At 37.6% G+C, this 24,421-nt stretch overlaps 2 protein-coding genes and 1 long non-coding RNA gene across 3 annotated transcripts in view; 1 reads left to right on the forward strand and 2 right to left on the reverse strand.

Annotated features, from left to right (window-relative positions):
* LOC134661414 (EF-hand domain-containing protein 1-like) overlaps positions 1-15,496 on the reverse strand; it is a 49,523-nt gene extending 34,027 nt beyond the window's left edge. The window contains exons 1-4 of the mRNA XM_063517489.1: positions 15,423-15,496; positions 13,844-14,032; positions 10,767-10,983; positions 5,912-6,067 (exon numbers count right to left, since the gene is read on the reverse strand). Of these exons, the coding sequence (XP_063373559.1) occupies positions 5,912-6,067; positions 10,767-10,983; positions 13,844-14,031 (561 nt within the window). The 5' untranslated portion in view covers position 14,032; positions 15,423-15,496. The remainder of the gene's footprint in view (positions 1-5,911; positions 6,068-10,766; positions 10,984-13,843; positions 14,033-15,422) is intronic.
* Positions 15,497-18,034: 2,538 nt separating this feature from the next.
* LOC134661417 (uncharacterized) overlaps positions 18,035-24,421 on the forward strand; it is a 141,384-nt gene continuing 134,997 nt past the window's right edge. The window contains exons 1-2 of the mRNA XM_063517496.1: positions 18,035-18,257; positions 18,384-18,606. Coding sequence (XP_063373566.1) covers positions 18,042-18,257; positions 18,384-18,606 — 439 coding nt within the window. The 5' untranslated portion in view covers positions 18,035-18,041. The remainder of the gene's footprint in view (positions 18,258-18,383; positions 18,607-24,421) is intronic.
* The window catches only part of LOC134661440 (uncharacterized), a 130,202-nt gene continuing 129,135 nt past the window's right edge, over positions 23,355-24,421 (reverse strand). The window contains exon 2 of the long non-coding RNA XR_010097954.1: positions 23,355-23,506. This is a non-coding gene — a long non-coding RNA (uncharacterized LOC134661440). The remainder of the gene's footprint in view (positions 23,507-24,421) is intronic.

Genomic DNA, 24,421 nt, shown 5'->3' on the forward strand with positions numbered 1-24,421 from the left:
ACCTTGCCAGCATTAAAAAAAAGCCCCGCAACAGGCAGAAATTTGAATCATACGATCTTACCCGGTGTCCGATCTTAGTCGAACTCACCTTAGTTGTCAAGACAAGTCTTTAGTCTATTCCCCAAAAAAGAATTTGTGCATACACGCAGTATCTTTTTGGCGATTTTACGATACTTCGTGTAATGACCACTTACATTTTTTTTAATGAAATACAGTGTTGCCAACCTTATTTTAAATGTCATCTCTGACAAATAAGTGAACCATAGACATGTTTTTTTTATTCCATTCATTCATTCATTCTTTCTCCGCCTGTACCCTCCAATTTTGCTACTTCTTGAATTAAAAATATTTGTTAAATTTACAATTTTATTTCAAAGTAAGTGCTTGGTCATAGAAAAAGTACCTATTGTATGCAATGTTGTTTAACTGAATCAAAAAATACTCGTGGCGTCTTTATTAACAATTTTCGGCTTCGCCTCAAATTGTTACTCACGCCACTCGCCTTTTTTGACCTCTCTTAAACAACGATTGCATAAAATACTATTAAAGTGCCCCAAACGGTACCATGCGTTAAATATAAAATAAACCTACCTACACATTGTCTTGATTCAAAAGGCAAGAACACACATATTAGGTATCATAAAAAGTAAAAACCCTTTATGATGAACAAAGATAGACTGTTTTGTTAGAACAAATTTCTTATTGCATAATAACATCAATATCGATATTGTTATTACATTCAAATGTCTAACAACTGTTAGACCAACCCATTTGATTTGACCCCTACACAGTGTTTTATTTGGCCTCAAGTTTGACCACCGCTGTTTATGTTACAATACTATATTAATCTTATTACTAGTGTCCGACCGAAGGTTCGGTTTCGGTTTCGGTTTCGGCCAGTTTCGGCCAAAAAATCATGTTTCGGCTGTAGTTTCGGTTTCGGCCAAAAAACGGCCGAACCTTTCGGCCGGGCCGAAACATACGCAATGGTATTTTGTTCTATGAAACTAAACTATGTGACAAAGACCAAAAGTTGTGGAACAAGTAGGACAACAATATTAATACATATACTGATTTATGTATACAGAAATTAAGCGGTTTATTATTAAACACAATTCCACTAAATGGGGCCACTGAACGGTCGACGCAGTCTTAAGAGACTGTCAATACCTAAAACGCGCACACTGTCTAATTGTATCGTAGTAAATGAGATAGAACTATCGCATGTTACTGGGCCTGGGCAAGGGAATAATAAGAAAACTCATCATCTTCCTCGCGTTATCCCAGCATTTTGGCCACGGCTCATGGGAGCATGGGGTCCACTTGACAACTAATCCCAAGAATTGGCGTCGGCACTAGTTTTTACGAAAGCGACTGCCATCAGACTGATTTTCCAATCCAGAGGGTAAACTAGGCTTTATCGGACTAGTCCGGCTTCCTCAATGGTAAATATCAAATGATATTTCGTACATAAGTTCCGAAAAACTCATTGGTACGAGCCGGGGTTTGTAGTGTTTGTACCTGCGACCTTTGGATTGAAAGTCGCACGCTCTTACTCACCGCTAGGCCACCAGCGCTCAATGTGGATTATTTGTGTAATATTACTCGTTAGCGGTTTAGGTGTACCTAAGTAAATGTGTTGACAAATTGATTTTAATTTCAGACACATAAATCAAGTAATAAAGACATTAGAACCGTTTAATGGTGATTTTAAGACCAATCTTTGCAATTATTTTCTATCGAGCCGATGTCGTTCAATCATGTATCGAGTGCGGCCGGGGTATTAAAATATAATAAATATTAACATAGGTTTAAATATATTTTTTGCTTTACTAAATCAAATAGTTTTTCTTAAAAGGGGCTGCCTGCGGTTTTCATCGATTTTTGACAAGTTTTGAATCGTATCTCCTACTTTTGCACTACAGATAAGACAAACGGCTATCGGTTCTTCAATCTTTATCTCCATTATTGTCTACCGGATTTTGAAAGAAATTGATACTATTTTTTATGTTTTTTTTAAAACATTGTCTAAAAGAACACTTTTTTCGTATCTAGATTGCTGTGAAGGATATTACTTATACGAAATCTACATATTTGGGTTCGTCTTTGACGTGTCGTAAAACGTGTCTAGGGTTTTAATTTTAAACGAATTAACACAAAAGTTATGGCCAGAAAACCAGTTTATATTAATATATATTCGTGAGTCATATTTTAAACTGTTTATTTTATACGACAACGGTTTCACTCACTTGAATTTTTAGTCGCTATTGGCGACATGTTTCGGGTCCTTCGGGGGTCCTTCCTCAGGCTCGAGTGCTCGTTGTCGTATAAACAGTTTATATTGCTTAAAGCCGATGCTGTTATTATGGTAAGCTACAAAAAACATAAGAAAACTAAGGGATTCAGATCGAAGGTCATTGGCGTGGCGGAGCCCCTTAAGTAACATAAATTTCAAGGACATTGCGTGTTGACAGCCCCTTAATATGAGTTTAAAAGCGGTTTTTGACATTTTATCAACGATTTTAGCAAGTCTTCAAAAGTTTCGGTTTCGGTTTCGGTTTCGGCCGAAACTAGAGCCAAAGCCGAACATTCGGTTTCGGTTTCGGTTTCGGCAAAAAAACCTGTTTCGGTCGGACACTGCTTATTACATACCTATGAAATTCATTAATCGTTATAAAATTAAAAATATACTTATCAATAAACAAAAAAATCTTACACAAATCCTCTTACCTAATCTCACATTAAGTTCAATACTTAAGTTAAGGCTCGTGTTGTGGCATAACTCGGAACAAATATCTGTGATATCCATCTATATACAGGGTGGATTTTCTTTTTGGGTCAGTGAGGGCAGCTACCAGATCCCGTGCTGCTACGAGAAAATGGTCTTATAAGACCTTCCCTCAATTTGAAATTAATGAAGATTGGCTTTTACAGATTTTGGAAAAAACATACAGGGTGCGAGAAAAAGGTCATTTTTGACAAACTTTTTTTTTGATGCCAATCGATCCCATTCCTATTGAGGATCAAAAGCTTGTATGGAAGCAAAAAAAAATTACCGGCTAGAAAAGCCACAAATTGAGGAAAACTTTTCCCATACAATTTGTATGAAAATGAAAACTTTTATTTTTCAAATGCTATTTTTGTATGCCGATCGATTCCATTCCTATCCAGTATCAATAGTTTCTTTGGGGTCAACTTACGGTAATGTACTAAAAAGCCACAAATTAAAGAAAACTTTTTCCATACATTTACTATGGAGAAAACATGAAATTTAATTCACAGTTTTCTATCTGGCCAATCAGTCCTGTTACATTTAAGAACCATAATACTGTATGAGGACATTGCTGTAGGACTGATAGGCGAGGTAGAAAATTGTGAATCAATTTTCACATTATCTCCATAGTAAATGTATGGAGAAAGTTTTTATTAATTTGTGGCTTTTTAGTACATTAGCGTAAGTTGACCCCTAGGAAACTATTGATACTGGATAGGAATGGGATCGATTGGCATACAAAAATATCATGTAAAAAATAAAAGTTTTCATTTTCATACAAATTGTATGGGAAAAGTTTTCCTCGATTTGTGGCTTTTCTAGCCGGAAAATTTTTTTTGCTTCCATACAAGCTTTTGATCCGCAATAGAAATGGGATCGATTGGCATAAAAAAAAAGTTTGTCAAAAATGACCTTTTTCTCGCACCCTGTATGTTTTTTCCAAAATCTGTATAAGCCAATCTTCATTAATTTGAAATCGAGGGAAGGTCTTTTAAGACCATTTTCTCGTAGCAGCACAGGATCTGGTAGCTGCCCTCACTGACCCAAAAAGAAAATCCACCCTGTATATGTAATATAAATGTGTGTCCTAGCTGACTGATTCATAAACGCAGAGCCGAAACTGCAAAAGCTAGAAAGTTGTAATTTGCACACTAGGTTGCATTTATAAAGTGTACATCAGAGATGTACAAAATGGTTTTAAAAAAGCATTTAAATACAAAATGCAAAATACTTTTCAGATTTACTATTTCAAATGCAAAATACCAAATAGTTTTGCGTTTTGTATTTCAAATGCTAAATGCAAAATAGGTATTTTCAAAATACGTTTTCAAAATAAAATACCTTTTGAGCAAATCTCAGATATTTTTATTTATTTTAGGTATTTATCATGAGAAATAGAGACCCTGCGCTAAGCGGACCCTGGCGCTAGGCCGGGAAAACGCTAGGTTGCAGAAGAAGATCATGAGAAATAGAGACACAATGCCGAGCCGAACAAAAACGTCTAATATCATGGCATGGCACCTTATGCATGACATTTTGGTCATATTTATCAGTACGCGTATCAATAAATTCTGTTATGGTATTAATAATAGTCCGTCGGTTCCTCTCTCTGCGGCCCTGACCACCGGCAGCTTGGGCCCTGCCCCGCTGCTGGCGGCACCCTAGGTTAGGTTTTTTATAATGTGTTTATAATATTTTTTTATATTATTTTTGTAAGTGTTTTTATATTTTAATTTTATATACATATTGTAAAAAACCAACCTAAGAAGATAAATAAATAAAGGAAATAATACTCACTTAAAATAATGTAAAAAACTAGACTAACGAAAAGAGAGCCATGGCTCCATTTTGTGACTTGTGTGGCCATTTATTTCGGTTGATTGTGCATCTAGTTCTTATTTTATTATTATTACACTTTTCTTTTATTAATAACAACTGGACTGGTATTGTTAAAAAGTGAAAAAAACATCAGTTTTTATTTATTACGCTTTTTAACAATACCAGGGGGCCGATTTTTGAATTTCGATCGCTCGATTTCGTCACTCGAAAATCGGTGGAAAACGGCGAGATGCTGATTTTTGAAATACGAGCGATATAAATTGTGAATTTAGTGGTATTGACCACTAGTTTTTGATTCTATTAGTAGAATTTACATGCCTAGTAGTGGAGATATTACTGAACGAAATACACGAAATCGAGCGGTCGAATTTCAAAAATCGGCCTCCTGGCGCTGGCGCCAGGCGCTAGCAGGCGCCTCTATCGGTCAAATTCGGCAATACAAACGTCCTTCGTTCATTTCATTTTGTTTGACTGGTAATGTTGGCTAAACTAAATCACAAAGTATTTTTCATTTTGAAATGAATATTAAAAATGCAAAATACGTCTCGAAAAGTATTTCAAATAAAATACAAAATGGTTTTTACTAAAAGGCATTTAAATGCAAAATACAAAATAGGTATTTTGCATTTTGTATTTGCATTTTAAATAGAAGTATTTCAAATAAATCGCATCTCTGGTGTACATACAATAGATAAGAAGCGATACACGAAATCTGCAAGAATCCGTTTATTGCGGTGCTTATTTTGCAGGGATAAATGTAGCAATAGCAACGTTTTATAACCATAGGTACAATAATCGACTATTAATTACGTGAACACAAATCAAATATCAAATAAATAAGTCATTTGCCTATATTAACGCATATTAATACGCAAGTTATTTTCGATACAAGTGCGAAAAAGAGGAAATTCGAAACGAGTGGCGATAAATTAAAACACGACCGAAGGGAGTGTTTTAAATCGACACGAGTTGCGAATTACCTATTTCGCACGTGTATCGAACAACGTTTTACAGTACATATGGCACTTTAAAGTTTCGACGTACGCACGAAAAGTGCTATTTTACGCACTTGTGTACTGTAAATGTATGTATTTTAATTTATCGCCACACGTTTTCGAATTTCCTCTTTTTCGCACTTGTATCGAAAATAACTATTTTGTAAATGACCGGTACCTATGCAACGGAAATATTGCCAACTTGGGAACCTAACAAAAAAAAAACCAATAGCGCTGATTTTATTTTTGGCACGGTATTGGTACCTAAATATGTAGAATATAAAAGTCAGTTGTACAAACTTACCCTGGTGAATAAATCGCAGGAGACGGTGTGGAAAACCTTTCCGAACATGCAAATATCTTTGCCGACATCCAAATCCTTCCAATGCCAAAACTCGCCGAGATTATTTTTAGGTATTTTACCGCGTTTTATCATCCTTCCTTGCCATAAACCCGAATTCTGGAACAAGAAATCAGCATGCTTAATAAATTGGTATTATTAATGTTTAACTATGTTCTACGCAATTGTTTAGTTCATGCCTGCTGAGAGATGATCCTCGAAACGGATTGAAACATTACGTGAGCTAACTCATTTCACCATAATTTCTAGAATCAATGTGTATTATGTTTAATTAAGAAGATCTATTGAAAAGGCTTGTAGGTATTCGTAGTACTCGACGCTCCGGGCATTTATTTCTACCACTTGCCGGCCACTGACTGGCGTTAAACGAAGCACTAAAATTAAAGTTACGCATCCACCAGACCAGACCTGCGAGGTACCGAAGCTGTTTAAGGATTCGAAGCGAAGCATAGGTGTAAAACAATGTAAGCGTGTGCGCCAGATATGGGCGAGGTAGCTAAGCGAAGCACGAATACATAGCTAAGTTAACTGTGTGAAGATGAGTGGTAGAGGATAGAAAACTCCTAGATGGCCAGAGCTAGAGCAGTAGATCCGGCTTGGCATCGTTCATCGCTTGCTCGCGTCCCTCGCACGGATTTCTTAAATAAAATGGCCTCCGCTCCATTGTGACTTGTGACCTGACTTGCATTGATCGAGGCTAGGAAAATAAAAGAATTCGTACTGGATGAGTTTTCACTCTCAGGTGTTCAGATTGAGGCCACAATGACAGTATGTGTCCATTGCTCGGTTGCTGATGGTATACACCTAATACAGCGCACAAAGACTAGAAGTCGCATTCAGACGCAGACAAATGCGAGCTCATTTGTGAACGAAGCTTTTACTTACAAACCTGATGTTCTGGCTCCGTTATATCACATCATATATTTTAATTATGTATGTATGTCACATAGTAACTGAGAAAGCTACTAGGTATACAATATCACACGTGGGATGTGTGGTGCACACGTCTTCCTAAATATCGGATTAAAAGGACCTATATGTACACTTGTACAGTCGATGTCAAAGATATTTGGGCCATTTTATTTAAAGTTGTCCCCTACACTTTTATTTCAAATTTGGGATTTTTTGTTTTATATCTACTCAGAATCACGAGCTCTTTTGATTAGAGATGCCCCGAATAGTGGTTTTGGCCGAATACCGAATATTCGGCCCCTCTATCGGCCGAAGCGCCGAATATTCGGTATGACATGCGAACATTTGTTAAAATATATTTTTTGTTAAGATATATTTTTTGTTGAACAGAATGAATGAAGTTACCTAGAGTCAATCAAATCAGACCCATGATAAAAATTAAATATTTTGTAATCAACAAATGCTCAACAAAGGATGTCGTCGTATTTAACAACTTTCCAATTACACATTGTAAATATTAAATATACCTAGTTTTTGGTTATTTTTATTGTGTCATTTTTCTTTTTAGATAGATGCAACAGATATTCGGTATTCGGACGAATAGTAGGATTATTCGGCCGAATACCTACCGAATATTCGTGTCATCTCTACTTTTGATCCTAATAGGAGAAAAAAAGTGTCCCAAAATGTCCATACATTTTTCGATCTTTCCACCTTACTCCTTTTGTATTACGGCGAAACATGTAAACATATCTTTGACGTCGACTATACATATAGACCTATACCTATATGTACGAGTATTGCGCTTCTTTTGTATGTCATAATATTACTGTCTCCACCAATACCATCAATATTTAACAATTCATAGTTGGGCAGTTCATTTACGGAATCGATACTTATCATAATAAATAAACGAGCAATAATAATTTAATAATCATTTTGAATATATTTTTACATATTGCCGTCATTAGGTATACAGTTAGCGTCAAACAATTAGCGATATTGACCCTTACGTATGTTCAGTGAATATGCTAAATATGATGCTATGTACTTGCAAAGGCACAGATGCCCCTATTTAGTGGAATAAAAGGTCCTTGCTGCCAATATGTAGGAGAACAAAAACTATCCATATATATCAATCTATCTACCTATGATTAGTTCAGCGAAAGTGACCGAATCCATTATGCGTTCTATATTTAGTTAGGGTTGATTGCCCTATATTCCGCGGTCAGGTTGAGGACAGGATACGGTCAGGTTTATAAATATACCGTCAACTGGGGTGAATAGGGATGGCTGGGGTGAATAGGGACAAAACTTGAAAAATCGAGTGATTGAGTTAATTGTTCGTTCCTCTTTTTATTTATTAAAATCAGGCATGTCAATAAAATACAAAAAATAATAAAAACAAAATACTAATAAAAAAGTTAATTACTAATTCTTTTTAATTGTCAATTCTACTAATGCGAGAAGGATCAAGAAGAGCTCCGCACTAGAAGTAGCACGCCACAGCACGGACGGCGCGCGGCCCGCTTCGGAAGGATGCAGACGGTCGTCATAATGGGATTGTCGCTCATTTGCCGAGAATATTCCATTACCTACCGCTTAACTCGCCATTCATCATATTGTCATAAAGTGTCAGTTCGCATAACAATAACTCCTTATATCACACAAATTAATCATAATCCGTCTTTTTAACAAGCTTTTATTAGGTCGACCAGTATGTAACTAACTATGTAATGAAATCTAAGGTAAACTAATTTAACCATCTTCCAAGGATCGTAGCGTCATGAAAATAGGCAGCTGTATGTAGTTCTGATGACAATACAATAATATGGTACTGTCGAACTGATCTGATGATGGAGACAGGAGGTGGCCATAGGAACTCTGTGATGAAACAACGCAACCTAATTGTGTTAGGGGTTTTTAGAATTGTTTCGATGAGTATTAGTTGTCTGTCGTAAGAAAAGTACAGTCAGCGATAAAAGCTTGTACCAAAAATGAAATTTTTGCCAAAAACTTATTTCACACGCTTTTATTAGGTCGACCTGTATGTAACTATGTAATGGAATCTTGCAAGTTAAATTTGATCCACTTCCCGGTTTCCGATTGAGCTGAAATTTTGCATACACATGTAAGTCGGGTGACAATACAATATTATGGTACCATCGAGCTGATCTGATGATGGAGACAGGAGGTGGCCATAGGAACTCTGTGATGAAACAACGCAACCTAATTGTGTTAGGAGTTTTTAGAATTGTCTCGATGAGTATTAGTTGTCTGTCGTAAGAAAAGTACAGTCAGCGATAAAAACTTCTACCACAAATGAAATTTTTGCCAAAAACTTATTTATTCTTTGGGGTTTCTGCGAATTTTCTTATTGGCAGACAAATTTGTAATTGTCACACGAGATATGAGGTTTATGAAGCGTTAGGTACAAGCTAAAAGCTTATAACGAATGATGTACCTACTTACTCGTACGTAGGTACTTATAACTCTTATAAGTTCAGTTGAACCTCGGTAATAAAATAAGATTTACTTTTACAATTTCAAAAATAAGTTTTAGGACGTTTCGTATTTATTATTATGAAATTTGTTATATGGGGGTTTTCGGGGGCGAAAAATCGATCTAGCTATTCTAGCTAGGTCTTACGAGTATCTCTGGGAAAACGCGCATTTTTTAGTTTTTATATGTTTTCCGAGCAAAGCTCTGACGCCCAGATATTAACCATATAAAACACAAGTCGTCTGCAACACTGGCATGGAATGGTATTAGCATGTCGAAGTGAAGCATTGTCTTCAATTATTTCCTTCGCTACAGGCAGTATTTTACAGTTAGGGTCTGTTACACCGCAAAATTGGAACAAATCAGAGCGGGTTGGTGAAAATTTAATAAACGCTGGCACGGTTTACGTTTGATTATTTATTTACGCCGTCAATCACTTGGCGTCGGGCAGATAAACCCGCGGCGGAAATGGAGCGGTACTCGTCCGGCAAAGCTAACCATGGCCCGTGGCCAATTACCCGGGTCATTATATTATTATGTATGTGATTGGGCCATTAGCAGGATTAGGGGAAATCTCGTTTTAGGAAAATGCGCCACCCGAAAATATTCATTTAGAAGAGCAATTTGAAATATGTGTGAGATCTTACCTACCTTATTTTCCACTGACTTTCATAAGGAGGAGCTTCTTACTTAATATCGATCTAGTGAAAATATTTGTCTTCAAAAGCTTAATTAATACCTACGTTGATAGATTATTTGATGTTAGATATTTTAATATTACCTCTCCCATATTCTCTTCTTATATACCCATATTCTTTTTTTACCTTTACGTGAAAATTTCCTGACTCGAAGTTTCGAATTTATAGCACTCGACATCCACCTAATCATCATCATCTGATCTATGTTTAGAAAAACATTAGCCAGCCAGTAAAACAGAAGTATTGACACTGATTGATCCTATTTTTAAAGCTGTAAACCTCTTAAGAAAAAGACAAAGGGTCTAATCACACTTAAGTCTTTCACCTGTATGCGGTAGTCGAATTAAAATGTAAGTAATTACAAATGGTCGTTCGAACGAGTTCGAATCAAAGTATGGGGTTGCTAGGTAATTGATATTGTATGATTCGAAGGACTACCTAATGTAATTGAACCCAGATTTCTAGGCAACCATGCCAACATTGTTACACTTACACATTGTACAACTTAGAAAACCATAATTAATTAGCCTTGTTTAAAAAAGTTGTTTTCTGTACAGTCACGGAAATTGAAGGTTAGTCATTTTTCGAATCTATGTAATGGCATTAAGGTTCAAAAGTGACAAACCTTCAAATTCCGTGACTGTACATATACAAGATTGCAAATACAGAACTTCAAACAAGTTACCTTGACCCGCGGCTCCATGACTGTAATGGTATCGTCTTCGATGAAGTAAACGATGTTGACGACTCGCACTCGCAAGGCCTCGTTGGGGTTTTCATAGACGGGCTGCTTGAAGAAGGCGGTGAAGTTCAAGCAGCGCTTGTCGTAGTGCACCCAGTGCGGCACCACGGCCGGCAGCGCGGGCTGCTTCACTCGCCCGTACGTCAGCGACGGGTCGTAGCTGAGGGCAGGAACGACTGATCACTACATGCGCGTGAAGTCTTGGGATTTCTACTAGAGTTAAATGTAGTGGTTCGTGGTGGCATCTTCGTTCGTTGAAATAAAGTCTTCGCAATAGAACGGCATTATTGTTATAGGTAGTATTTATCACATAACTGTCATCCCCATGTAATTTAAAATTTAATATTGAGATCTGTGACCGTACCCTAGCTTTGTGAAAATATTATATTTAGTACCTTAGTAAAACGATTTAAGTCTGAATACATAGGAATTTCGAGTTGACGTGGGATTGGCCTTTGTTTCGTGAGGGTTGTACACACCAGCAACAGTCAAATGAAAACAAGCATTATACGTTCCGTTTACCTGTCTCTAAATTGCACCCAGTCACCCTCTCTTACTTTACCGGTACCGGTACGGGGCGGGGGGCCGAATTTTGAAATTCGACCGCTCGATTTCGTGTATTTCGTTCAGTAATATCTCCACTACTAGGCATGTAAATTCTACTAATAGAATTGAAAACGAGTGGTCAATACCACTAGATTCCCAATTTCTATCGCTCGTATTTCAAAAATCAGCATTTCGCCGTTTTCCACCGATTTTCGAGTGACGAAATCGAGTGATCGAAATTCAAAAATCGGCCTCCAGTATAGGCAAATATTAAGAATCGGTTTACAAAGCACTTGTGTCAATGTTTGTTTTGGTAGCACGGTACGACTCGAACTTGCAGTTAAATTTGATTTGAAATTGTATTTCAATTTCAACTTCCGAGACAAACATTCAGCCTCAGCCAGCCAGCGAGGCGCACGAATGACACGATCCAATTCCGGCCCAGAGGTTAATTCTTGTTCTTGGTCAAAGGCTTTCATTGTGTTCGCAGTTTGGACATATGATTCATGACTCCATTAAGAGTTGCAGATGTAATAATAAAACAAGTGGACAATTTAATTTAATAAAAATGCTTTGTTTTCATTGCACCTAAATATCATAACATTCATAACGCCATTGTCTTTATTTGTCCTAGATTAAAAACAACTTAGTCCCAAATTGCCTAAATGTCAAAATGATTCCTTCTTAAAATAGCCGAATATTAAAATGGCTTTTATTCATAAAATAATGTTCATCAAATGCCGAATTTCCGATGAGACTTAATTCTTTATAACCGACTTCTAAATCTCAAAAGGAGGAGGTTATCAATTCGGTTGTATGTTTTTTTTATGTACCTACCTATTCAGTTTAACCGTTTAGAGGCATATACATACGTCCAAGTTTCAAACGTCCAGAGTCACAAGTCCATATGTATTAAGTATTGTCATATTGCCAGAAAGTCTAAATGTCGTGATGTCCTTTTGCCATTTAGGCTAATTGTTATGTTATAATGCCCCACTAGTCGAGTGTGCTCACAGGCATCAATGGGCTACTACGGTTACCGCTTACCATCGGGCGGGCCGTATTCCTGTTTGCCACTATCATTATATTATTTAAAAAAACTTTATTATATCGGAAAAAACAGATATTTCTCTTGCGAAGTTTATGACAATTGTCATAATAAACACGACAATTTTCACGAAATTCCGACACAGAACTCATTTCCTGTCAAGAATTACCGAAAATTATTTTCAATATTGTGACAATTATTGGCAAATAGGTATTGTTACATCTGGACTTTCCGTCATCAGGACTTTATTAGGTACATTACATTCGGACTAATTGCCATGGATATTATGACACCAAGCCTTTCTGACACTTGGACATATGTATATCCCCCTAAACGAGTTTAACTATTACGTCTTAATTAAGCGCAATATTATAAACCTTTGTCGTATTTTAACAATTATTTTTAACAGTCCGTTGAAATTATAGACGATAATAAATACGATAATGGATAATTTAGCACTCATTAATGTAGGTTATTTGCTATTTGAGATTTAGGTATTATACCTAATAATAATGACGTCGAGGTTAGACCTTTTGGGAATGTGGTATTTTGAGAAAAGAAATAGGCATTAGGGCGTTGAGATGTACACTGTTCAGTTTTGAGATCTAGGAATTAGAATTGTGGTAATTGGAAAAAATAAAACGAAATTAAGATGCCAAAGCTAAATTTTCTTTCGCATTAGATAATCCTCAATATGTAGGCAGTATTTAAAAAATCCACCCACATAGGTACAGTACCATTATTTCCACTTTGACACTCGGAACGTCTCGGTTTTAATCGTAAAGGTTCTTGTTTTACTTGCAAAGACTATTTACTATAATTGAATTAAACATTTTACTCGAATGTGACTTAACCAGAAATGGTTTAAGTACTGATATTCAGTACACCCTGTAGCTTAGGATACTGGACGATTATATGAAGTCGTTTTCGATCTCACTGTACGTCATTTAATCTACAAATAAGAGCGCTGGAGTAGAAAAAAATATTTGTACTCGTGTAACTTTTTGACAGCTACTGAAGACAACCACTCGACCGTCGTTGCCAATGTTTACACGTTAGCCTGACGTTATAATTACGCATTTCAAATGTATTTCATAAATTCCTTACAAAGTTTTACCGTTCCACCTTACCCCTGGAACTTCTACCCACGGTCTCCCCTACCCAATAGGTATGTGGTCGTAATGTTCACTCGTGCCTATTTGTGTAGGTATTTGTACAAAAAATTAATACATTTTTTTTAGTTATCTCTTCGTGTGAAGTAGCGTGTTTGTGTTTTTCGTGTAATTACCAAACTCTCTATCCGAACATGAATAGGTAGGTACCTAAAAGGACTATTCACCTCATAAACCAAACGTGTTGGTGGTGGAATCTATTATATTGTATTATTTTTCGTCGCCTTTGGGTAACGGAATGCTTGACAACTCACTTGACGGAGTCGTCCGGCAGTGCGAAGGCGTTGCTGTCGACGTCGGTGGCCTCGCCGCCGGGCGCGCGCAAACACGTGTCTGGGAACCGATGACCCTGATAAAAGCGCAGCGAGCTGCGTATGTGGTGCTGGATCTTCGTGGGGTCCGAGAACGTTAGTCCCGGCAGCTTCGGCAGTCCCCATGCCATTCTATATTTATTGATGATAATTAATTAATTGACCGTATTAGTTATTGACCGCGAGTAAACATACAATACGCTTACGCTTCTTTTATTGGGCGTGAGCAGTCGCTCGCCATTGGTGACGCTTTCAGACTCCTAATTACAAGCTTTTATTTAAAAACTTGCTCTGTTAGTATGTAGGTATAATAGTTTGTTAGTGTGGGTCAAATCTTGGAAGCTAAATTTGACCTATTTCCCGATTTCCGATTGAACTGAAAATTTGCATAGGTATATACATATGTTAGTCGGGTGATAATGCAAATATTATGGTACCATCGAGCGGATCTGATTTTAATGGAGACAAGAGGTGGCCATAGGAATTCTGTGAAGAAACAACGCAACCTTAGCGTTTGGGGTTTTTAGAACTGTCTCGATGAGCAAGAGTATCAGTTGCCTGCGGTAAGAAAAGTAAAGTCAGCGATAAAAACTTGTACCAAACATGAAATTTTAGCCAAAAACTTATTACAGGATATGTCTACCACGTATAAAAAAAGACGCGCGGGGTGCGAGAATGGTATAATATTATGGTAGCAGTACAACGTAATACGCAGAGTGTGATGCCTCCTTGCACCTACCTACACTGGTTTTAAGTTTGGCAAGCGAAGAAAAAACAGTTAACTTTCAAAGTATGAACCAGTTTCATAGTAAACTGGAATAGATGTCATGTATGAATGAAACACTGACCAAGGCCCCCAGTGTCTGGCAGGCCTGGTCAGGTCAGTTTCATTGTCGTCAAAGTACGTCTTGAATATATTTAAATAAGTGCAAAATTGAGCCCCCTCCAAACATGACAACATAAAATACCAGACGTACTTAATTACCTCCCTTGTGTAATTTTAGCGTAGCCGGCAGTGCATAATTAAGGGGCACATGAGCGAGAAGTTCAAATATTTAAAGAATGGGAACTTAGCAGCTGCACCGAAGGCTGGCTCCGGCTTGTAGCCATGCTGCCACTACTGGCCAACTTGCCGCCATCTCTTTTATTCGCCAGACCTTGAGCTACACCTCTATTTTCCGCGAACGCTAAATATATCATCATATTCCGTTTATATTTAATGTGGAATGGTATAGAATACTCGTACAGGTTGGTATATATACCAACCTATAATGAAATTAATGAGATTTGTTTGGGCACAATATTAAAATGCATTTTTCAATATACATATATATATAGATCATTAACGTGAGGTTTTTGTAAAATTATAGATGAAATTTCTTCTTTGAAATCCACGACAGTTTTAACAACCCTGAACACAATTATTGCGTACAACAACATAAGTATAAACTAACTAATTAACTACATTGTAAGTACATCACGATTGTGTTAAACATTATAGGTATTATAAATAAACACTTACTTTATTTTAAAATCCTAGAATATGAATAATTTTAGCACAAGTAAAAACTTATAAATATTTAGAGAAAGCGTGGTATAAAACAATATAATACTTCAGAATGAATGCCAATCAACAACGTCGCTAGGTAACAGCATCAAAAGCCCGCGTCAATCGCGTCCCGTTACCATCGACCATGCATTCACCCCATCTACCTACGCGACATCTACGCGACTGATTGGTTTAAACCCTCGCAATGCGGCTAAATTGAAAATACCTTTTAAAATACTTGACCACCTACCATAAACAAATGTATATAATTTAGGTGGGTAAATAAATTGGAACTCAAACATTTTTAAAAATCATAATCAAAATCATTAATAAATAAATACCATAAATACCATCGTGAATAAATGGCATCTGATGGCATAATCAAAGTCTCTTCATAGTTGCTTCATAGAATGATCTGCATACTTACTTTACTCTTTGTCTGCACCTATTATATGTAAAGTGTCATTCTATGGAACTTGCTATGCTAACTATGTAAACAAACCACTGAAACAAACCGAGATATTGAAACTGTATAATGTAATTTTACTAGCTATTTTTGTTTACATAGTTAGGAACAGTGAACGCATATGCCAAAGAGTAGTATAATATATATATGGCATATGCTTTCACTGGTTAGGAAGTTCCATAGACTGACACTGTACCTACCTATATTTAGATTTCATCAAAAAGTTTTTATTTCTCTACTTAACTTACTGGGCTGGCACCTTAGAGGATATAATCAAACGGAGACGCCTTGTCTGTAATTTTCTGTACAAAACAGTCTGCCGATTTTTGCGGGGGAGGGGAACGTCAAATGTATGCGTAACGTAAAAATAGCCATGTCAGATAAACGTCAGTCCATACATTGTGTATGACCGTTGGCCGCCTATTTTCGACAGAGGGGAAAGCTTGACAATGGCTACTCCGTTTAGTTGTATCCTCCAAGGCTGGCACAGTAACCCAAAATGGGTCTTGGTCTTTAACATAAGAGCACGCCATCTCTCTCCACTATTTCGCCATTGTCTCTATTATTTATTATTTTTCTTTTTCTTTATTTCTCAAATCAGTAAGTATAGTTGGTCAAACCAAATTTGTCAGTAAATAAGAACAAAAAAACTATATTAAACTTTCGTGAGACATATAGATGGTCAACCAAATCTTGTCAGTAAAAAAGGCGCGAAATTCAAATTTTCTATGGGACGATATCCCTTCGCGCCTACATTATTCAAATTTGCCGCCTTTTTCTACTGACAAGATTTGGTTCACCCAGTATATTTTAAACTGCGACTAAAAATTCAAATGAGTGAAACCGTTGTCGTATAAACAGTTTAAAAAAACTATACTCATCCTTTTCTTTTGGGTGCTAGTACTAGCGTAAGACAAAGATAGTATGATTCTCTCTGTCTATGTTTGAAATGAGACAGTCCTTTGATAAACTATAAACTTGGAGGATATAATTAAACGGAGACGCCATGTCTGTAATTTTCTGTACAAAACAGTCTGCCGATTTTTGCGGGGGAGGGGAAAGTCAAATGTATGCGAAACGTAAAAATACCCATGTCAGATAAACGTCAGTCCATACATTGTGTATGACCGTTGGCCGCCTATTTTCGACAGAGGGGAAAGCCTGATAATGGCTACTCCGTTTAGTTGTATCCTCCAAGACTATAAATTACTGAGCTCCTTCGATATGTTCGTTTTTGTAGGTTTGATTAGAATAAAATAATCAAACCTTTCCGTTCACTTAAAATGGAAGAGTAATAATGTTATCAAAATAGATTTGTAAGATCTTGTCTGACAGGCAAAGTCAGTAGTTTATTGATAAAGCGATTTTCAATGTAAATATAAAAAAGTTAGTTAAATACGTGAATTTATTAGAAATCTACTTTAATATCGCCACTTGACTACTTATTTGTGAAATTTAATGACGGGTAAGTAGTTTGATAGTGAAATTAAGATTCATGCGTCGTAATCGCATGAAAACAAACGTATTTCCATTACCTCTTTCATTAAAGGATTATACCTCAGTGATCTTGCTAAGATCAAGTTACAAAGCCCTGATTATTCCGATCTAGCGACTTCGATTTAGGGTTTATCTCAAAAAGACAAGAATAAAGTAAGTAAACAATCAGGTAATTAGTACTTGTTCTTTCAAACTATGTTGGACTGCGTACATTACTGCTCGGACTGACTTTAAAAAATCATTAACCTCTAATTAATAACACAATTTAACAAAATTATTATCCCATATAATTTGTATGGTCGGAAACTATATCTGGATAAAATATACCCCCGTATTAAATATACATACTGTATACGTTCACGTGAACGAAGCAAAACATGACTTTTTGGCAGTCACAGAACTTGCACAGAACCTTTGGCACAACCCTATCGTTGACGGATTGTATAATTAGCTGGTTTGTGTAATCTCAATAAAACATAATAACTATAATAAAATACCTACAGATAACCGTTCATGTACAATATTCGCCTAAGTAGGTAGGATGAGGTAAATTTGTAAAAAAACACCCTTATGTCACTTGACATCTTATATAAATATTTAAATTGCAGTTAAGACTCACTCTCTTCGCAATGTATCTACGGAGCAACATAATGAGTGCCACCCGTGCTGGCCATGGCCTACGCCGGCTCTCATCGAACGCCCTGGTCTACTCGGAAGAGGTGCTCCACGCCAAGACTACCGGCAGCCCAATCGTAGCCCTGGAATCCACCATCATTACTCACGGCATGCCCTACCCACAGAATCTGGAAACAGCGGTGGCCGTAGAAACTATTATAAGAGAAAAGGTAAAATAATAAAATAAACGATTTTCATTAGACCATAAGTCAGAGTTCCTAAGTAAGGTTTAACATTTACAATTTCACACTTCACCTTCACGAAAATGCATTATTAAATATTTCCATAAATTACAGGGGGCTGTGCCAGCCACAGTGGCCATTTTGAAAGGCCAGCTGACCGTCGGTCTGTCTCGAGAGCAGCTGGAATATCTGGCCCACGCGAAGGGCGTGGTGAAGGCCTCGCGCCGGGACCTGGCGCCCGTGACGGCGGCGGGCCTCGACGGTGCCACCACCGTCGCCGGCACCCTCGTCGCGGCAGACCTGGCCGATATACCTGTATTTGTAACCGGTGGCATTGGTAAGGCTTTTTCAGCTTATCGTTATCACTCCATTACTTATAATAGAGAGGATCGCAGATATACGAGCAGGGGACAGATGGAAGTAACTGAGCGAGACGGGTATCCAAAAAGAATTTCAGCATTCAGAATTATTCTAGGTAGGTACAGTTCCAGGGGCGTATTTACCCTAGGGCCAAGGGGGCCATGGCCCGGGGCGGCAGGCCTCGGGGGGGCGGCGTCTCGCGGCTTTTTCTGGGCGCCTTTTATAATCAAACTTAGCTATATTTTTTATTATATTTTATTTTAATTGACATTTAAATTAATAAACAAACGAACAAGTACCTAAATTAAGCAACATTTTCGTTCAAGAGGTATTAGTATGGTAGAAATTTTTATAAGTAAAATAATTAATTTTGCGTGATGATCTGCCCTAGTAGCACGGTAGCATTTTTATCGTTTATCACCATGCCTGTCACGTTCTAACAAGTATGTAAGTGCGAAAGTGACGGGCATAGTGATAGTCAATAAAAATGGAACCGTGCTGAGCCCGCTGTGTATTTTTTGAGTTCATTATTTTAATTGTACAATAAATAAAATACCTAAAATATAGTATTTTATCAGTTTTTATCAAATCTTAAACTTTATTTTTATTAATTAGTTATTAAGAGTTCATAGTGTTCATACTCGTATACGTGGTTTGGATCGATGCGGTCTGAAGTTTTTCGGGGGTCTATTATAAACCGTGAATATATATATTTTTTTTGTCTGTTTCTTTTTGTTAACAGTGTGAAAGGGACAGAGATAATAGAACCCAAGTATTTCGAACTTGTATTAGACCCCGCATGTTGAAATGATATTTGACTATAAAGTCACTTGAATATCATTTTGTCTCACTCAGTGAGCAAAATCGCATTTTGCTCACTATTTTTAAGAAGCAAAGTACCCTTGTTCGAGATGCTGAGGCACAGAATAAGTAATAGTATTATCATACAGAACGGACACGCACCGCCCCGCCCCGACTCGGTTACCTCGCCCCTCGACAGCAGTTAGTCGAGTTTTAGCCGCGCGCTCAGTTCGGTTAGCGACGCGATGACGGACGGAACGTTCAAAATGCTGGTCTATTGTGCTATGTACGAGTACCGAGTGTGCCCTGTGTGTGTGTGTGTGTGTGTGTGTGTGTGTGTGTGTGTGTTATTTTAGAAATAAGTAATCAAGTTTTCAATTTAAAATACACGAAATGTGTATAAGGGTAAACTTTTGTATAATAATAGGTAATAATATCGTACGTCACATACATACACGCCTACCGATTTTTTGTTCGTTGAATTTAGGAATGTTAAGTTAACATTTTAATGTAAATACCTACACAGATATTACTTGTAAATGTTTTATTTTTAGTTTTACACTCTTTTCACAAAAAAAAATTATGCTGGGAATATTTGCGTTTTTATTGATTTATTTATTTATATTTTGGAGATCCAACAGCTATCTATACAGAGTATCCCAAACTAATAAGAGATTAAGGAGAGATGGTTTTTTTATTGTAATATAATTAATTAGGTATTTTGCCCAAAAACTCAGCCTCACTGTGCAGAGAGGGAACGCGGCCAGTATCCTGGGAACTGCCTCAGGCTAATTCAGGGTTAGATTTTTGAGTTATTTTGTTATTCAATCTCTGTTATTAATATATGCGATTTGGCGATTTTACGATACTTCGTGTAATGACCACTTAAAAAATATTGAATGAAATACAGTGTTGCCAACCTTATTTTAAATGTCATCTCTGACAAATAAGTGAACCATAGACCTGTTTTTTTAATTTCATTCATTCATTCATTCTTTCCCCGCCCGTACCCTCCATTTTTGCTACTTCTTGAATTAAAAATATTTGTTAAAGTTACAATTTTATTTCAAAGTAAGTGCTTGGTCGTAGAAAAAGTATTGTATGCAACGTTGTTTTTTAACTGAGTCAAAAAATACTCGTGGCGCCTTTATTAACAATTTTTACTCACGCCCAGGGCCGGATTAACCCTAAGGCAGAGTAGGCAACTGCCTATGGGCCCCGCCTCGGCTAGGGGGCCCCGGCGGCCCCGCGCTCGTAAAAAAAAATATTTGTTCCAAATAGCCAAAATTCATTAAAAAAAATATGGTACCTACTCATACCTAATGTCCAATATCAGTTTCTCAGACACAGAAACATTAGATGATTATGAACCTAAATTATGTTATTTTATAGCTTTTAAAGTCTGTAATGTCGAGCTCGAATTTCAGGCTCTCGAGGGCCTAAAACCTCATCAGTGGAAAGTGGAGATTGCTGAGCTCGACCTTCAGCCTCACTTTTTACCTCAATTTTTGGTTTGTCTTCCAAATTTCCTCTTCTTCAGCTTAGCCTTTGGCCTCGCTGCGCCAAGCTCGGACTGCGGCCTCGCTTTTTAATACAATGAACATTGGTTGGCGTCTGTGCTCTAGCTGAGCTTATCCTGAAACACGGCTTTGACCTCGCATGAAAGCACGCCTCACTGGGGAACTTCGGATTTTTAGGCCCGGCCCGGCCTTTTTAACACGCTTTCACAATTATTTCACAAAAAATTTCGCGCTCGCTGCGCTCGCGTTTTTTGCTGCTTTTCAAGTTGACTCTGTACCTACATGCTAGCTTGATTGGTGAATGAAGTGTCATTTATACATGGAAAGTCTATATTATTAGGTTAATTTTAATCATGTGGCTCGGCGTATGGTCTTATGGTCGGACAATCGCTGTTCAGCCTGGCAAAATATTTAACTTCCTATTGAGAAAAAAAGGGCTCTCCCCACACTTGACGCGATAAGGAATCGGCAAAAACTGATAGAAAAATGCTTTATTTCCACGCAATAAGAGCGAAAAAGACATCGCTCGGCATGTTCGGATCGACTCAACTGACACCTGAAGGTTGAAATTAAAATCGCAAACTTACATCCTTGTACTGAACAACTGAACATTATGTATGTAGAATTGGCTGTAAGGGGGCCCCGAGCATTGCACTGCCTAGGGGCCCCGACATGCTTAATCCGGCCCTGCTCACGCCACTCACCTTTTTTGACCTCTCTTAAACAACGGTTGCATAAAATACTATATCGTCACTGATGAAGGGGGGCGGCAAATCAAAATGGCCCGGGGCGCCAAATTTGTAAATACGCCTCTGTACAGTTCTGCCCACTTATACGTCTGCGTGGGGTGACGATGATGATTATGATGATTGATAAAATGTATAAAAACTACTAAGTCCTTTCTCGGGCATCTAACTATTTTCATACCAAAATTTGATCTAAATCGGTTCAGCGGTTTACCCGTGAAGAGGTACCAGACAAACAGAATTACTGTCGCAATTATAATATTAGTGGGGATTATTGAATTATTAGTATATTTTCCGGATATTTGGGAGACGTGCGCAGAGTCGTAGCCAACACGCAGTGGCCATTTTGACACTTTAATGAGATGTAAGGGGCGGATGCTGCCCTTGCCCGTGTCATGGGACGCACGCAGAGGCAGCACCCGCCAGGGTGTAAGGACTACAAGGAGTTGATGGAATCTGTAAATGAACTAGGCTATTGGGTGAAAGCGAAGGACTAAATGCTGGGTTATGGTATAGGATATAAAAACGGACGCCTGCGTAATAAAATGGTATACAATTTTATTTCCAGCAGGTGGTGTCTCGCTCCCCCAAGATGGGCCCCCACAAAAAGTGACATCCTGTATCTAAGATCGCTCAAGGGCAACAGCATTGTGAGGCCTGAGAGTTGAAAGGTGTCACTGGACTTTAAACATATAGCCATTATATTATAGTAGGGATACATCCGTCTTATGTGAAGAAGAAGACAATATATGGGACAAGATGTGCTGGTAATGTACTCGTAGGATTTTAAATCTTTATATGAATTTAATTTTGACATTATAATGTATAATTATAATTAGGTAAGTATTTTATAATTACTTATTTATTTCTATCGTATTTGTAATATTAAAAATGCGGAAGTTTCTCAGTCTGTCACCTCTTCACGGTTAAGCAGCTGAAGCTAAACCGATTTAGATAAAATTTGGTATGGAGATAGTTTGAAGCCCGAGGAAGGACATGGATAGTTTTAATTAATCATCATTATTCATTATCATTATCCCACGCAGAAGATGTCGCGGGCAGAAGCTAGTTTATAATAAGTAAGTTCAAAACATACATATTTATATTTATACACAACTATAACAAAGTATAAGCTGTCACCTATATTTCGACGAATTTTCACACATATCATTCGTATTTCAATGTATGCGTGAAATTCCTGAATATATTCCCGATAAATTGTAACTGGATATCGACGAAATTGGGCACGTGTGAATTGATCTGACGTTCACGTAGCAATTCAATTATCCGCGCAGTGGACGCGCGGCGCAGCGCGAGCGACGAATGGACGATGTACTTAATTAACAAATTCCTTGCCACGCCACCTGAATTCACACCGGCAGATGGCACTTTTGGGCTTAATATCACCGAATATTAAATCATACTTACCTCCATACTCATAATAGCGGACACAGAACAAGTAGAATACGGAGTTCTGAGGTAACAGAAATACAAAAAAATACGGTCGAATTGATAACCTTCTCCTTTTTGGAAGCCGGTTAAAAATCATAATCATAATCAAAGATCAAATCAAATTTAAAGGCACCCGACATCGCACTTTAAAAAAAGCGGCCAAGTGCGAGTCGGACTCGCCCATGAAGGGTTCCGTATTTAGGCGATTTATGACGTATTAAAAAAAAACTACTTACTAGATCTCATTCAAACCAATTTTCGGTGGAAGTTTGCATGATAATGTACATCATATATTTTTTTTAGTTTTATCATTCTCTTATTTTAGAAGTTACAGGGGGGGGGGGGACACATTTTACCACTTTGGAAGTGTCTCTCGCGCAAACTATTCAGTTTAGAAAAAAATGATATTAGAAACCTCAATATCAGTTTTGAAGACCTATCCATAGATACCCCACACGTATGGGTTTGATGAAAAACATTTTTTTGAGTTTCAGTTCTAAGTATGGGGAACCCCCAAAATTTATTGTTTTTTTTTTCTATTTTAGTGTGAAAATCTTAATGCGGTTCACAGAATCCATCTACTTACCAAGTTTCAATAGTATAGTTCTTATAGTTTCGGATAAAAGTGGCTGCGACATACGGACGGACAGACAGACAGACATGACGAATCTATAAGGATTCCGTTTTTTGCCATTTGGCTACGGAACCCTAAAAATACTGTCTTTTACAGAATCATAGAGGCAGATGCGCCCAACATAACTACTTCCATAAAACCACACATTTTCGATTCAGTACACGGGCGGCGATGTTTCACAGTGGTGATTGGAAAGGCTTTTAAATATAATTTTTAAGAAAAAAAAACCGACTTCTATGCGGCCCGGTGAAAGATTATTGTAGATGGTGCGCTATGTAGAAAAGGAGGTAAAACCACCCACTTTTCTAGTAGCATTTCGTTTCTGTAAGGCTCGCAGTTCTAACCTAACCTAACCCACGTACTTTTGTTCGGTTCTGTAACCTAACCCACTTAACAGCGCATATGCGGTGCGGTGTCCGGGGGTTTGAGCGGGAGGGGTTTGGCCTCATCATACTTTATACCTACATTTTATGGTAGGTAATCATAGTAGTTTATTTAGTTTAGGTATCATAGTGGTTTTCTGGGTCCAGGTCGGGTCTGTGTCCGGGTCCGGGTCCGAGTCCGGGTCCAGTCCAGGTCTGAGTCCAAGTCCGAGTCCAGGTCCGGGTCCAGGTCCGAACCGGATCCGGGTACGAGTCC

The sequence above is a fragment of the Cydia amplana genome, chromosome Z, assembly GCF_948474715.1.
Source record: "Cydia amplana chromosome Z, ilCydAmpl1.1, whole genome shotgun sequence".
In the NCBI taxonomy this organism is placed as follows: domain Eukaryota; kingdom Metazoa; phylum Arthropoda; class Insecta; order Lepidoptera; family Tortricidae; genus Cydia; species Cydia amplana.